This window comes from Pygoscelis adeliae, unplaced genomic scaffold (genome assembly GCF_000699105.1).
Source record: "Pygoscelis adeliae isolate BGI_AS28 unplaced genomic scaffold, ASM69910v1 Scaffold71, whole genome shotgun sequence".
NCBI classification, from domain to species: domain Eukaryota; kingdom Metazoa; phylum Chordata; class Aves; order Sphenisciformes; family Spheniscidae; genus Pygoscelis; species Pygoscelis adeliae.
The window spans coordinates 1,120,826-1,135,952 of NW_008824356.1; the positions used below are offsets into that span (position 1 = coordinate 1,120,826).

At 37.8% G+C, this 15,127-nt stretch overlaps 1 protein-coding gene across 1 annotated transcript in view; it reads left to right on the forward strand.

The window, feature by feature from the left end:
- Positions 1–2,047: 2,047 nt before the first annotated feature.
- The window catches only part of ARHGAP5 (Rho GTPase activating protein 5), a 50,063-nt gene continuing 36,983 nt past the window's right edge, over positions 2,048–15,127 (forward strand). The window contains exons 1-2 of the mRNA XM_009319362.1: positions 2,048–2,145; positions 8,239–12,137. Of these exons, the coding sequence (XP_009317637.1) occupies positions 8,415–12,137 (3,723 nt within the window). The 5' untranslated portion in view covers positions 2,048–2,145; positions 8,239–8,414. The remainder of the gene's footprint in view (positions 2,146–8,238; positions 12,138–15,127) is intronic.

The window sequence follows — 15,127 nt, forward strand, 5'->3', positions numbered from 1 at the left end:
ATAAACTGTTGCATCTAGACAACATTACAGAGTGAGTAAAGGACTGCAGGAAAACTCTCTTACTTTTCCCTGTTGGCATTGTTTGCAGCTGCTTTAATTGTTGTGGTCGTGAGCAGTTCTGTAGTCTTTCAGACAACATTTCTGCTTCAGCCATGTTAGGTCTGCAGATGGTAAACATTTTTAGGTTCAGAAAGCAATTTCGGAAGGTATTCAGAAATACCCAGTATTTCTCTGTAAGTGATTTTCTTGGCTATGGACCCATCTACAAGTTCCTGTGCAGCTGCAATTACTAAATAATGATATGTGATAACTATTTTAGTATTTATTAGTTGCTAATAATGTGGCATTCTATGCTAATGTTTAGAATTCAACTCAGAAGACTTTGGGAGACATGTATTTGAAAATAGGGCTTCTCTGGCCTCTTAATGCTTCTAGCTGATCTTGTGGGGGCCTGTCTTTGAGCTTTCTCTGGTGGCAGTGTGCGTTGCAAAATGGCTGGTGTCCCCCTCCCCCAAGCCCCAGATGCAGTCTTGCAGGCAGAGACACTTTTCTCTCAGTCTGTCTGCTCTTCCACATACTCTTCTTCAGAGTCGCATAGTTGCACATGAGGAAACAGTGTATCTGCTTTGTTCTCACCTAGCTGTGGACATAGAGGAGGGCCACAGCTAGGAGGTAAGGGCAGGGAGTGTGACTTACTGCCTGTCTTCTTTCAAGTGATAGAGTTTAGCTTTGCAGCTAGGCCAGGCTCAGTTAGTGCAGGACTAATAGCCTGCTGCCTAATGATTTTGGTGTTGTTTTGTACCACAAGTTGAGAATTGCAGTATTATTGTGGTATTGGTATATTGCTTATCACTATTGCTGAACCTTTTTTGTCCAAAAGAAAGCTTTCTAAAGCTTAGACTTTTTCAATTAGCTATATATTCCCAAAGCAAAGTGGAATTACTAAGAATATAATCTTAAGTGACAAAACAAGAAAAAGCTCTGCCATACCTTCTTGATGTTACGTTTAGCACATACGGAGCATGATGCTGCATGTTGCTTAAAAATGACACCTTTCCTCAGTTAAAAGTGGCTTGCATCATAGAATCATAGAATTGTTTAGGTTGGAAAAGACCTTTAAGATCATCAAGTCCAACTGTTAACCTAGCACTGCCAAGTCCACCACTAAACCATGTCCCTAAGCACCACATCTACGCGTCTTTTAAATACCTCCAGGGATGGTGACTGATCCAGTCCAAGTGCCTCAACTCCCTTTCGTTTTCTGCATCTTAATATACGCATCACTGTCCTGACATTCAAAGTCTGTGTTTTGTGTGGATGCAGACTGAAGAAGTTCTGTGGAAGAGAGTTCTATTTTGGGTTATTTTGTAGCAGTATCCCCGCCATAAAATCAACACTTATCAAGGTTATACTAATAATTTGTATCCTCGTTGAGAATTCACAATCTTCAAATATAATTATGCTTTCAATTTGTGATTTGTCACAGTCTGTGAGACCTTTTAATTTAGAAATGCTGTACTACAGGTAAAAGTGTTTTGAGGTAGACTATAAATTTTATTACTAGAAGAAAGTACATACATGTATTTAGACATACATTCATTATATATATTTTGTACTTCCTGACTATACCGACTTCATCTTACAAAACTATGTTCTAGATATTTTAGAATTCCAAATTCTTCTACAAGTGATTAGTGATTTTTATATCTCACATTTTGTGTGTTATCTGAGACACTTTATTCATTTTTTTCAGAAGAGGCTTCTGCAACCGAGGTATTGTTAAAATACCAAGTTGAACTTATGAAATCGCAATCACTTAAGAACTGTGCTCTCTCTGTCCCAAGTAATAATAGCTATGTTTACAGGATTTAAACCCTCTAAGTTTAGAGGAAGACCAGCTTGAGCTCCGAGTTCTGTTTGTGGGTTTAAAATGAGGAAAACAATCTTCCTGCATAGGTGAAGCGTTGTACCTTCTCCAATTGCTACTTCGGCTTTCGTAATTTTGAAATTATTAACGAATCTTACTTCTTGTTTTCAGATCCCTCAGGGAAGGACTTACTGAAGGACACTGTTTAAATGTGTGACATTACTGCAGGAAGATCACAGCAGGATAATCATCTTGCTTTGCACCTTGTTTTCCGAAGGGTAAGTTTGGGCTTTAGGTCTTCATAATCTTGTGTTTAAGGGGGGAGGTGGGTGAGTAAGTGAACAAGATGATACACTTTATTTTCTTTATAACTACGTTTGGAAATCTAAAAGCCTGTAGAGACAAGGTCCTATGGTGTGACTGTAGAAGGTCAGAGATTCTTCCTGCAGTGATGTCATACACTTTGTGTCTTCTATAGTTCTTCAGAATATTTCTCTTTAAACACAGAAACGCTCTATTATTTTCAATTAGAAGACTGAAATTAGTTGGGGAAATCAAACAACCCCTCCTTTGAATCTGTAACAAAGACGAAGGCAGGGGGGCAATGAATTGGACTGTTTTCAATTTGTTATAACAGAATTAGGCAGATTGAAGTAAGATGACTGAACTAACTTACTATGAATTTCCAGTGTATATATTTTAAAACTGTACAAAACTATAAAGTACCTTTAAATTAGTGGTATACTGAAAAGAAAAATCTTCCGTTTGGGGAGCAATTTAATAATGATTACATATTAAATGTGAAGCTATTATAATGTCAGGTTTTTACCAGGTTTATTACTAAATTAACATAGATTTCATTCTTTGACTTTGCTTTGTACAATCAGTGCAGAGTAGAAACTGTATAAAAAAAGAAAAGAAAGCCACACTGGTTTTAAATATCTTTAGTGATTCAACTCCCACTATGGTAAAAATTTTCCATGGCAGAAATTTTGTGAGAGACTGTGTTTGTTTTCACTTTCAGTGTCCCATTTCACCTTACTCTTTGTATGTACTCACTTAAGAATGTAACGATTTGACAAAACGTTTATTGCTGGAGGAGGAAGAACCTGTGCTAAGTGAGGATGCAGAGTATCTGAAAGTATTGATTGTTTCTTATAAACTAGTTGCAAATTGACAGCGTCTTCCTGATTAAATGAAATAATCCCGTGGATGAAGATTTTTGTGTTCTAGTTTAGTCCACGACAAATCTGTATTGTGCTGTGGTAAACAGGAAACATTTTATAGTGGAAGTGCTGACTAAACTTCTCATTCTAATAGTTTGAATGACGCTACTATGATAAGCTTTGCTTTAGAAAGAAAACACTGGGTTTATTTGTAATAATATAAACACTGCTTGTGAAGGATTTACTTTTGCTAAGTATTTTTATTCCCAGAGCCATTTTCTGTTGGCTCTAAATTCTGTGTTTTAAGAATATAAAAACCACAGTGGAAACAGTAAAAAGCAGAATTTAAAATACAAGTTCTCTTTCTGAATGTGTCTTTGAGTAAGCTGATTTAAACAACAAAAGAAAAATCATTCCTAAAACACAGCATAAAAGTTTCAGTTCTTGCAACGTAAAAACTCTCAAGTATAAAAATTAGACCGAGTTTACTTTCCTCTTCATTTTGTAATGAAATTGATACTTCGTTTTAAAATGATACTTGCCTTGACTGTGATTTCTGTAATTGAAAGCTGGTTTTATATATGTGTGGTTTATTTTATATTTTGGTCAATGAATTTCATTACAAATACTGTTACATAAGTACTGTGTTTCTGATCAGAATGTCAGTTTTCTATTACTAGGTGTTAGTAAGTTGGAAAGCTCTGTTGGCCAGGCATTGATTCTATACAAGATATTAAAAGTTTTCAATATTTTTATCTTTTATTGCAACTTTTAGTGATACAAATACTTCTTTTACTGCTGCATGTCTTCAAACTCAGATATGTTTTAGCAGTTGTGAAGTAGTTTTACAAGTATTAAAGCAGATTTTGAGAGCTTTTTGGGTGACAGATCCTACATGGTTTTTTGTTTTTTTTTTTAAAGCTAAAGGAAGGTACTACAGTATCATTCTCAAAAAATTGTTGCTAAGAATGACAAAATACATAACAAATAAAACTGAGATACTGAGACTAAAATTTCAGTATTGATTCTAGTTATACTTTTTCCTTCATGTAAAGGCTATTTACCGGTTTGTTTACATATATTTATGTTGTTATTTTGTACTCCACAAACGTAAAACCAAATACGTTAAGTACAGTAGTCTGTACCTTTCATTTATAGTGCCATGTGATAGCTTTCTTTTTACCAAGAAAATGAGAAAAGTATTTGTGAAAATATTTTGATAAAAAATTATGGAATGGTGTAGGAGGTACTTCTGGAGGTCATCTTGTCCAGCCTCCCTGCTCAAGCAGGGTCACGTAGAGCAGGTTGCCCAGGACCATGTCCAGGTGACTTTTGAATATCTCCAGTAGGGAGCCTTCACAACCTCTCTGGGCAACCTGTGCCAGGGCTCAGACACCCTCCCGATAAAAAAGTGTTTCCTGGTGTTCATATGGCACCTCCTGTGTTTCAGTTTGTGCCTGTTGCTTCTTGCCCTGTCACTGGATGCCACTGGAAACAGTCTGGCTCTGCTGCCTTTGCACCTTTCTTCCAAATATTTGTACAGATGGATGAGATCCCCCCCTGAGCCTTCTCTTCTCCAGACTAAACAGTCCCAGCTCTCCCAGCCTTTCCTTATATGAGAGATGCTTTAGTCCCTTAATCAGCTTAGTGGTCCTTTGCTGGGCTCTCTCCAGTAGCTCCATATCTCTCTTGTAACTGGACACAGGGCATCAGGTGTGGCCTCACCAGTGCTGTGTAGAGGGGAAGGATCACCTACTTTGACCTGCTGGCAATACTTTGTCTAATGCCACCCAGGATACTGTTAGCCTTGTTTGGTGCAAGTGCACGTTGCTGGCTCATGTTCAGCTTGCTGTCCAGTGGGATCCCCAGGTCCTTTTCTGCAAAGCTGCTTTCCAGCTGCTGGGAGCCAACTGGCTGGAAAAGTCCTGCTTCCAGTCTGCGGGACTTTGCAGTGCATGAGGTTCCTGTCAGCCCACGTCTTCAGCCTGTCGAGGTCTCCCTGAATGGCAGTGCAACACTCTGGTGTAATCAGCCACTCCTCCCAGTTTTGTCATCAGCAAAATTGCTGAGGGTACGAGCCAACTGGCTGGAAAAGTCCTGCTTCCAGTCTGCGGGACTTTGCAGTGCATGAGGTTCCTGTCAGCCCACGTCTTCAGCCTGTCGAGGTCTCCCTGAATGGCAGTGCAACACTCTGGTGTAATCAGCCACTCCTCCCAGTTTTGTCATCAGCAAAATTGCTGAGGGTACACTCTGCCCCATCATCCAAGTCATTAATGAAGATGTTGAACAGATTGGACCCCAGTATTGGCCCCTGGAGTACACCGCTAGTTACTGGCCTCCAGCTAGACTTCTTATCACTGATCACAACCCTCTGGACTTGGCTGTTGAACTAGTTTTCAATCCACATCACTGTCTGCTCACCCAGCCCATATTTCATCACCACCTCTATGAGAGACATTGTTGAAAGCCTTACTGAAGTCTAGGTAGTCAGTATCCACTGCTCTCGCCTCATCTACCTAGCCAGTCATTTCATCGCAGAAGGTTGTCAGGTTGGTCAAGCATGACTTTGCCTTGGTGAATCCATGCTGTCTTCTCACGATGAATTTCTTGTCCTTCATGTGCCTGGAAGTGGTTTCCAGGATTAGTTGCTCCCTCACCTTCCTAGGAATCAAGGTTAGGCTGACCAGTCTGTAGTTTTCTGGGTCCTCCTCCTTGCCCTTTTTGGCGATAGGAGTGACATTTGCTTCCTCCAGTACTCAGTTACACCTTCCAATTGCCATGATTGTTTAAAGATAATCAAGAGTGGCCTCGCAATGACATCAGCCAGCTCACTCAGCACTTGCATGTCCAGTTTGCTTAAGTATTTTCTTACCTGATTCTCTTCCACCAAAGAGGATTGTGCTTCTATACACAATAAGGTAGAGTCTACAGGCAGATCAGGTGCTTGGCAATGTGGTGGGAGTTGACAATTACCTGTCTAGACATATTTTTAAAGTGAGTGATACAAGAATAGTTTAAATAGCCCAATGCATTTAATAACGTTAAAAATTTTCTTAAGTTGTGTAGTGTCCAGTGCTAAAAAATAAGTTGGCCCAGAAGGTTCTATGGATCAAGAAGATAACTCTCTGAAATATCTTGAAACCAAAGTTATGTCAGCTTTCCATTTTGAGATCTCAGAGCTTCTTCTCTTGATTTTATACATCTTTGGCATTCATGAATTTACGACCCCAAATGTTAAACTAGGCAGAAGCGAAGCTAGTCTAGATAATTTTCTTCTCAGTCATAAGTATGAAACTAGGAAATGAGGAATACTAAGGTACAGGAAAGGCAATCTTATAACTGCATCATTTGCAATACTTTGGCAGCCTGGGCATTTTAAAACATGGATTTTTTTTCAAAGAAAAGGAAAAAAAAATTCACTACATATAGTGGATTGGTAGAACTATTTACTAAAATTATCCCTGTGATATAAGCAGTAAGAAAGCATATGAATAAGGTACAGTAGTTACAGGAGTTACTGGCTCTGCTGCCTTTGCACCTTTCTTCCAAATATTTGTACAGATGGATGAGATCCCCCCCTGAGCCTTCTCTTCTCCAGACTAAACAGTCCCAGCTCTCCCAGCCTTTCCTTATATGAGAGATGCTTTAGTCCCTTAATCAGCTTAGTGGTCCTTTGCTGGGCTCTCTCCAGTAGCTCCATATCTCTCTTGTAACTGGACACAGGGCATCAGGTGTGGCCTCACCAGTGCTGTGTAGAGGGGAAGGATCACCTACTTTGACCTGCTGGCAATACTTTGTCTAATGCCACCCAGGATACTGTTAGCCTTGTTTGGTGCAAGTGCACGTTGCTGGCTCGTGTTCAGCTTGCTGTCCAGTGGGATCCCCAGGTCCTTTTCTGCAAAGCTGCTTTCCAGCTGCTGGGAGCCAACTGGCTGGAAAAGTCCTGCTTCCAGTCTGCGGGACTTTGCAGTGCATGAGGTTCCTGTCAGCCCACGTCTTCAGCCTGTCGAGGTCTCCCTGAATGGCAGTGCAACACTCTGGTGTAATCAGCCACTCCTCGCAAATTGCTGAGGGTACACTCTGCCCCAACATCCAAGTCATTAATGAAGATGTTGAACAATATTGGACCCAGTATTGGCCCCTGGAGTACACCGCTAGTTACTGGCCCCCAACTAGATTTCATGCCACTGATCACAACTGGCTGGGCCCAGTCATTTAGCCATTCAATTTTTTATGTTTTCCTCATAATGTAATTGTTTCTAAAGCAGTAAATATCTTTCCATTTGCAGTATGTATGTAAGCAAAGTCTTCTGATTAATAACTGAGAGTTAGTGGCAATTGTTATACTTGATGACAGTTTCAATAAAGCCACTGGAACCTTGTAATAGTTCTGTGGAAGTTTGAGTGTAGATATAGTAGGTTTTGTTTACAGTTATTAAAAGGTTTTGTTTTTTTCTAGAGACAGAAAGAGTGATACTACATTGTAATTTTGAAATCTCAGACATAAGTCTTATTTTTCTGTACCTAGTATCTGTATGACAATATTTGTATTTTTCTGTAGAATTCAGGTTAGAAACTTCTCCTTAAAAGCAGTTTACTTTTAGTATAGAAATCAAGTAGTTTACTTCTGCAAATAGTTAGCAGCTGAGCCACATTGTGAACTTCCTGGTTTTATAGCTTCTTATTTTGAAGGTTTCTTTACTGAAACCTAAAACCAAACCTACAAATGCACACAGAAGTAGTGTTATTCATGCAGGTAAGCATGCTATCTAGTGGAGTTATGAGCGTGAATAGAAGTATATGTGAATATTGGGTTGGGTTTAGAGTTCTTGTTGTATTTATTGTAGAGGAAAATGCTTTCTAGTGCCCATAAGCTATGAAGGAAAACAGTAATTTGGGATTTTGGGTGTGTTTTTGATTTTATTTTTTTTTAAGTATGCTGATCACCTATCAAAATAGGTGATGAACTATTATTAAACTGTGCCTAAAAACTGTTTCTTTTTAAATATATAATATAAATAGCATTAATGTGAATGAATTATGAGTTTAAGATCTCATTTAAAGCAGTGGTAAAATTTTCATATACATAGAAAACAATTTCAGGATGAGCAAGCAAAAGTGCTTTTTAAAGTCTCTTCTCTCATGAATATTAGAAAGAAATACCTGCGATCTTTAAAATTTTTTTTTCCTCTTTGTTTTCTTTAGGAAGATGATGCTCCTCATCCTAATTATCTGAGGTTCTCTCCATGACCAGCTAAAGCAAGAACAACTGAAACCTATTTCTGAAACCCTGGATATACAACTTAAATTTGTAGGAACCTTTCCAGAATGAAAACCACATGCAGTTACCTTGATAATTGCAAAAGGATGAGAGGAAAGTTATGATGGCAAAAAACAAAGAGCCACGTCCCCCATCTTATGCTGTTAGTGTTGTTGGACTGTCTGGAACTGAAAAGGATAAAGGTAATTGTGGAGTTGGAAAGTCGTGTTTGTGCAATAGATTCGTTCGTTCAAAAGCAGATGAATATTATCCTGAGCATACCTCTGTGCTTAGCACAATTGACTTTGGAGGAAGAGTTGTTAACAACGATCACTTTTTGTACTGGGGTGACGTAACACAAAGCGGTGAGGATGGAGTTGAGTGCAGAATTCATGTAATTGAACAGACTGAGTTCATTGATGATCAGACTTTCTTGCCTCATCGGAGTACGAATTTACAACCATATATAAAACGTGCAGCTGCCTCCAAACTGCAGTCAGCAGAAAAACTAATGTACATTTGCACAGATCAGCTAGGCTTGGAGCAAGACTTTGAGCAAAAACAAATGCCTGAAGGGAAATTAAGCATAGATGGGTTTTTATTGTGCATTGACGTAAGCCAAGGATGCAATAGGAAGTTTGATGATCAACTTAAATTTGTGAATAATCTCTATATCCAGCTCTCAAAATCTAAAAAACCCATAATAATAGCAGCAACAAAATGTGATGAATGTGTGGATCATTATCTGCGAGAGGTTCAGGCCTTTGCTTCAAATAAGAAGAACCTTGTGGTAGTGGAAACATCGGCAAGATTCAACGTCAATGTTGAAACATGTTTTACTGCACTGGTACAAATGATGGATAAAACTCGTGGTAAACCTAAAATAATCCCCTATCTGGATGCCTATAAAACTCAAAGACAGTTAGTTGTTACAGCAACAGATAAGTTTGAAAAACTTGTCCAAACTGTGAGAGACTATCATGCAACTTGGAAAACCGTTAGTAATAAACTGAAAAACCACCCTGATTATGAAGAGTACATAAATTTGGAAGGAACAAAAAAGGCCAAAAATACGTTTTCAAAACACATAGAGCAGCTTAAACAGGAACATATTAGGAAAAGAAAAGAAGAATACATTAATGCGTTGCCAAGAGCCCTTAATACTCTTCTGTCAAGTCTTGATGAGATTGAACACTTGAGCTGGTCAGAAGCCTTGAAGTTAATGGAGAAAAGGCCTGACTTCCAGTCCTGTTTTGTAGTGCTTGAAAAAACGCCCTGGGATGAAACTGACCATATAGATAAAGTGAATGACAGAAGGATTCCATTTGACCTTCTCACTACACTGGAGGCAGAAAAAGTTTACCAAAACCATGTGCAGCATCTTATATCTGAAAAAAGGAGGGTTGAAATGAAGGAGAAATTCAAAAAAACTCTTGAGAAAATCCAGTTCATTTCACCTGGACAGCCATGGGAAGAAGTTATATGTTTTGTAGTGGAGGACGAAGCATTCAAATACATTACTGATGCAGATAGTAAGGAAGTATATGGTAGGCATCAGAGGGAGATTGTTGAAAAAGCCAAAGAGGAGTTTCAGGAAATGCTTTTTGAACATTCAGAGCTGTTTTATGACCTGGATCTTAATGCAACACCAAGCTCAGATAAAATGAGTGAAATTCATGCAGTTCTGAGTGAAGAACCTAGATACAAAGCTTTACAGAAACTTGCACCTGATAGAGAATCTCTTCTGCTTAAACATATAGGATTTGTTTATCACCCAACTAAAGAAACTTGTCTCAGTGGCCAAAATTGCACGGACATTAAAGTAGAGCAGTTACTTGCCAACAGTCTTCTGCAACTAGACCATGGCCGCTCAAATTTATACCACGATAGTGCCAACATTGATAAAGTCAATCTTTTCATTTTGGGGAAAGATGGCCTTGCACAAGAATTGGCAAATGAAATTCGGACACAATCCACTGATGATGAATATGCATTAGATGGAAAAATATACGAACTAGATCTTAGGCCAGTTGATGCAAAATCCCCGTACCTGTTGACTCAATTGTGGACCTCAGCCTTCAAACCACACGGTTGTTTCTGTGTGTTTAACTCTATTGAATCACTGAATTTTATTGGGGAGTGCATTGCAAAAATAAGGGCTGAAGCATCTCAGATAAGGAGAGACAAGTATATGGCTAATCTTCCATTTACGTTAATACTGGCTAACCAGAGGGACAGCGTTAGCAAGAATTTACCTATTCTGAGACATCAGGGACAGCAATTGGCCAACAAATTACAATGTCCTTTTGTAGATGTGCCTGCAGGTACATATCCGCGCAAATTTAATGAGACCCAAATAAAACAAGCTCTGAGGGGAGTACTGGAAGCAGTTAAACACAATTTTGATGTTGTAAGTCCAGTTCCCACCATTAAAGATCTGTCAGAAGCTGACTTAAGAATCGTCATGTGTGCGATGTGTGGTGACCCGTTTAGTGTGGATCTTATTCTTTCACCCTTCCTTGACTCTCACTCCTGTAGTGCTGCTCAGGCTGGCCAGAATAATTCTTTGATGCTTGATAAAATAATAGGTGAAAAGAGGCGTCGAATACAGATAACTATATTATCATATCATTCTTCAATTGGTGTAAGGAAAGATGAACTTGTTCATGGCTATATACTGGTCTATTCTGCGAAGCGGAAGGCATCCATGGGAATGCTTCGGGCATTTCTTTCTGAAGTTCAGGATACGATTCCTGTCCAGTTAGTGGCTGTTACTGATAGCCAGGCAGACTTCTTTGAGAATGAAGCAATCAAGGAACTCATGACGGAAGGAGAACACATAGCAACAGAGATTACTGCTAAGTTTACAGCTTTATATTCATTATCTCAATATCATCGTCAAACTGAGGTTTTCACATTGTTCTTCAGTGACGTATTAGAGAAGAAAAACATGATTGAAAGTTCTTATATGTCAGACAGCACAAGGGAAACTACGCATACAAGTGAAGATGTTTTTCCAAGATCTCCCAGAGGAGGTTCCCTTGACTATAATTATCCAGATTCAGAGGATGATACTGAAGGACCACCACCTTACAGTCCAATTGGTGATGACGTAAGGTTACTCCCAGCACCTAGTGACCGTTCAAAGTACCGATTGGATTTGGAAGGAAATGAGTATCCTATTCACAGTACACCACTCAATTGTCATGACCATGAACGCAACCATAAAGTGCCTCCTCCAATAAAACCGAAACCACTTGTTCCAAGAACAAATGTGAAAAAACTGGATCCTAACCTCCTGAAAACAATTGAGGCAGGTATTGGCAAAAACCCCAGGAAACAACCTTCTAGAGTGCCTGTGGCACCACCAGAAGATATAGACCAATCTGACAACTATGCTGAACCTATTGACACTATTTTCAAACATAAAGGCTTTGCAGATGATATCTACGCAGTTCCAGATGATAGTCAGAATCGTATTATTAAAGTTCGAAACTCAATTGTTATAAATACCCAAAGTGAGGAAGAAAATGGGTTTTCTGATAGAATATCCAAAAGTCATGGGGAAAGAAGGCCTTCAAAATACAAATATAAGTCTAAGACTCTGTTCAGCAAAGCGAAGTCTTATTATAGGAGAACACATTCGGATGCAAGTGATGATGAGGCTTTCACCACTTCTAAAACTAAAAGAAAAGGAAGACATCGTGGAAGTGAAGAAGACCCACTTCTTTCACCTGTTGAAACATGGAAGGGTGGCATAGATAACCCTGCTATTACATCAGATCAAGAATTGGATGATAAAAAAATGAAAAAGAAAACCCACAAAGTAAAAGAAGATAAGAAGGTAAGTCAAATGATTGAAATTTTATTTACAACTTCTGGTGCATTGTAAGAAGGGAAGAGTAAAAATATGCAAGAGTTGCACCCTATTTTGAAACAGGTGCTTTAAAATTTTGATGTAGCATAGTTTGATTTTTGTCCAAGTTTCTACTTAACTTGCTGAGAACTAGCAAACCTGAGGGAATGAGATGGTTTGTCTACTTCATCAGCTGTTCAATATGTTTCAATTCTTTTCACCTCTGTATGTACATGCACAGTCTCCCTTCCATATGAGTAAGTGAAGGTGGAATTTGGTTCACAGATCCTTCTTTGTTAATCATAACATCTTTTTTTTTTTTAACAAAAAAAAAAAAACCAAACCCAAAAAACCTGCTTTATGAGTTCTTGGGTAGAACTGGTTCTTTCAGTTCTTGCAGTTCTGGCTGTTGGAATTAAGTTCAGGGCTGGTGAATGAAAGGGGTGGCTTCTTGTTCAATGCTCAGTTGTCTGCCTGGAACTCTAAAACAAGAGCATGAAAAGGAGACTTTGTATAGTGGTTTTACTGACTGCTGCATTTTCCTGGTGCGGGCAAGCAAATAATCAAATTGAAAGCTGTGCTACCTGTACAATTCTCTACTCAAACAAAATAAAGGGAACAAAATGCCTGCCCAGTGTGAGTTTCTAAATAATAATGTGATATTCTGCTTGGAAAATGTCCACCTTTTATTTTGATCTTTATGCTTGATAGTTACTTATTTTTTGACTTACTGTCTTAAAAATTATTATATCAAGGTAGTGTTGTGGTATAGGTACTGGATGTATACTCTTTATAGTTTAGATTTTAATTTTAGGCTAGCAATCATTGTCTTGCATATAGTTTTTGTTTAACGTTAAATCAAGAGTGTACCTGGTCAGTTAGATACTTTCTTTCTTGTCTCAAAATAAGTCAACCTTTGTAATGTTGTCTTTTGTAGCGTTTTAAAAATGTCCCTTTTAGCTTAAATCTGATAGTACTTGAATAGCATTTAGAAATAAGTTTTGTTCAACTACACCATAGTTAAATTTTACTAATAGATTAAATTCTGAATTGCATTTCCTAGTATGCAGCTATAATTTGAATTACACATGACTGATTTAAAGGGCACTAAATTTTCTTAAGGCTTACTCATAAGCATAGATAATGATGTCTTGTGGGTATAAAATCATATGGTTAAAAATGCTTTGAAGTTACTCTTTTTGGGAAACTTAAATGTTTTTAAAAAGAATAATTTATATACTTTTGACTGAAACAATCTGGCTATATAGAAATTGAAATATAATATTCATAATCTTCCTACTGTCTCAGCTGTGTTGAGTTGACAGAAAACTCCTCCAAGTTGGATATTTATGTTTAAACTGTGTAGACCCAGTATAGTGGGATCTGATCTTCCTGGCATTGTTTCAGGAAACCCCCTGATATCTTTACCAAAGCCTCTACTTTTGGCTTTGGCCTGTTGAGAGGCAGCCTGAGTCAATAGTTTCAGGCTGTTTTAAATTTTTGTAGTCGTTAAGGCTCTTGAAGAGTAAAAGAGTTGTTTCAAGTTTTCTTTAATGTACCTCTTGGTTTTGTTGGGTGGGGGTTTTTTGGTGGTTTGTTTTTTTGTTTTTTTTTTGTTTTTTTTTTACTTGCAAGTTGTGGTCCAGGGCTGATACTTTCAAATTAGTCACAGGAAAACTTTTAATAGTAGAAGTACAAATCATGTTAATGACAGAGAAAGCAAATTTAACTTGATAGCTAAAATGTTTGCAAGCATTCAAAATATCTAAGAATGTTGAGTGCTTACTGCTTTTGATAAGTAGTGACTTCTATGTGTGTTGACTTGCATTATGTTGAAGTGAGAGTAGTTCCAGTTCATGTGATGAGTCATTCTAGTTTGTAATATACTCTTTTGGTTTTTTTAACTGTTGATTTTTTTGCAAGAGAGAGGCAGTTTTATTAGTTTTGGAACTTAATTCACCATGTTTTCCTGTGTTGTTTTAGATGAGCAGCTAGCAGTCTGTAATTACAAAAACTCAAAAAAGATTCAAATTATATTTTCCTTGCTGAGTGTTATTTAGTCCAAGTGAGGGATATTAGTGCACCACTGTTTACAGATTGCTTGCTGTTTTGTTTTGTTTTTTTTTTAATAATTTTGACCCCTTGAATGTGAAAGGGATAAATAAAACTTTTGTACTTCTTTCTGAGTATTTCTTAAAGCTCTTATTGATACAGCTGAACAATTTAGAAGTATGTAAAGGGAACATAAGATACACGTGTAACTATTCTTGCTATAATTATAGTGACTCTGAAATACAGAAATCTTATGAACAAAATGATTTTGTTTGGAAAAACACAACCTTTGAAGTCTGAGGTCCTCATCGTCAAAGATTACAACTTGGTCTTTTTTTAAAATTTAATTTAAATTTATTTTTTTTTTTTTTAAATCAGCTTTGTAGCATGCTGTTGCTTTTTAAATAGCTCAAATAGGATGTAACATTCTTGATACTCCTGTCATCTTTGTTGGCTTGAGGAGTTTGAGATGTAGTGTTTCTGGGTGGGTTTCTTGTATGGTATTGCAGAAAGCTCCTAGGCACAGTCATTTGTGGTTTTTGCACTTAAGTTCTCAGTTATGCAAAGCAGGTTTCATGTAGAGACCGAGTTTGCCTATGCAGATTTTTACATTTAGAATTTTTTTAAAAATTGTGTTGGGGGCATTGGCTTGTTTTGGTTTTTTTGGGTTTGGCTTTTTTTTCCCCTCATTTATGACAATTACTTTAAAGTTAAACACAATGAAAGTTTCTTAAAGTGCTATTTACTTTCCTCTTGGAGGTTCTGGAAAAGGTTTTAAAGACAGGACCAGAATAAGAAAACATTTAATGATAATGTGTTTCAAGAAAGAGACATGACCTTGCTGAAGGATGCTCATTCTATCCTGATGCTTTCAGACCCCAGTCTCCCAACTTACAATATGAATTCATATAAAGGTATGGGCAGTA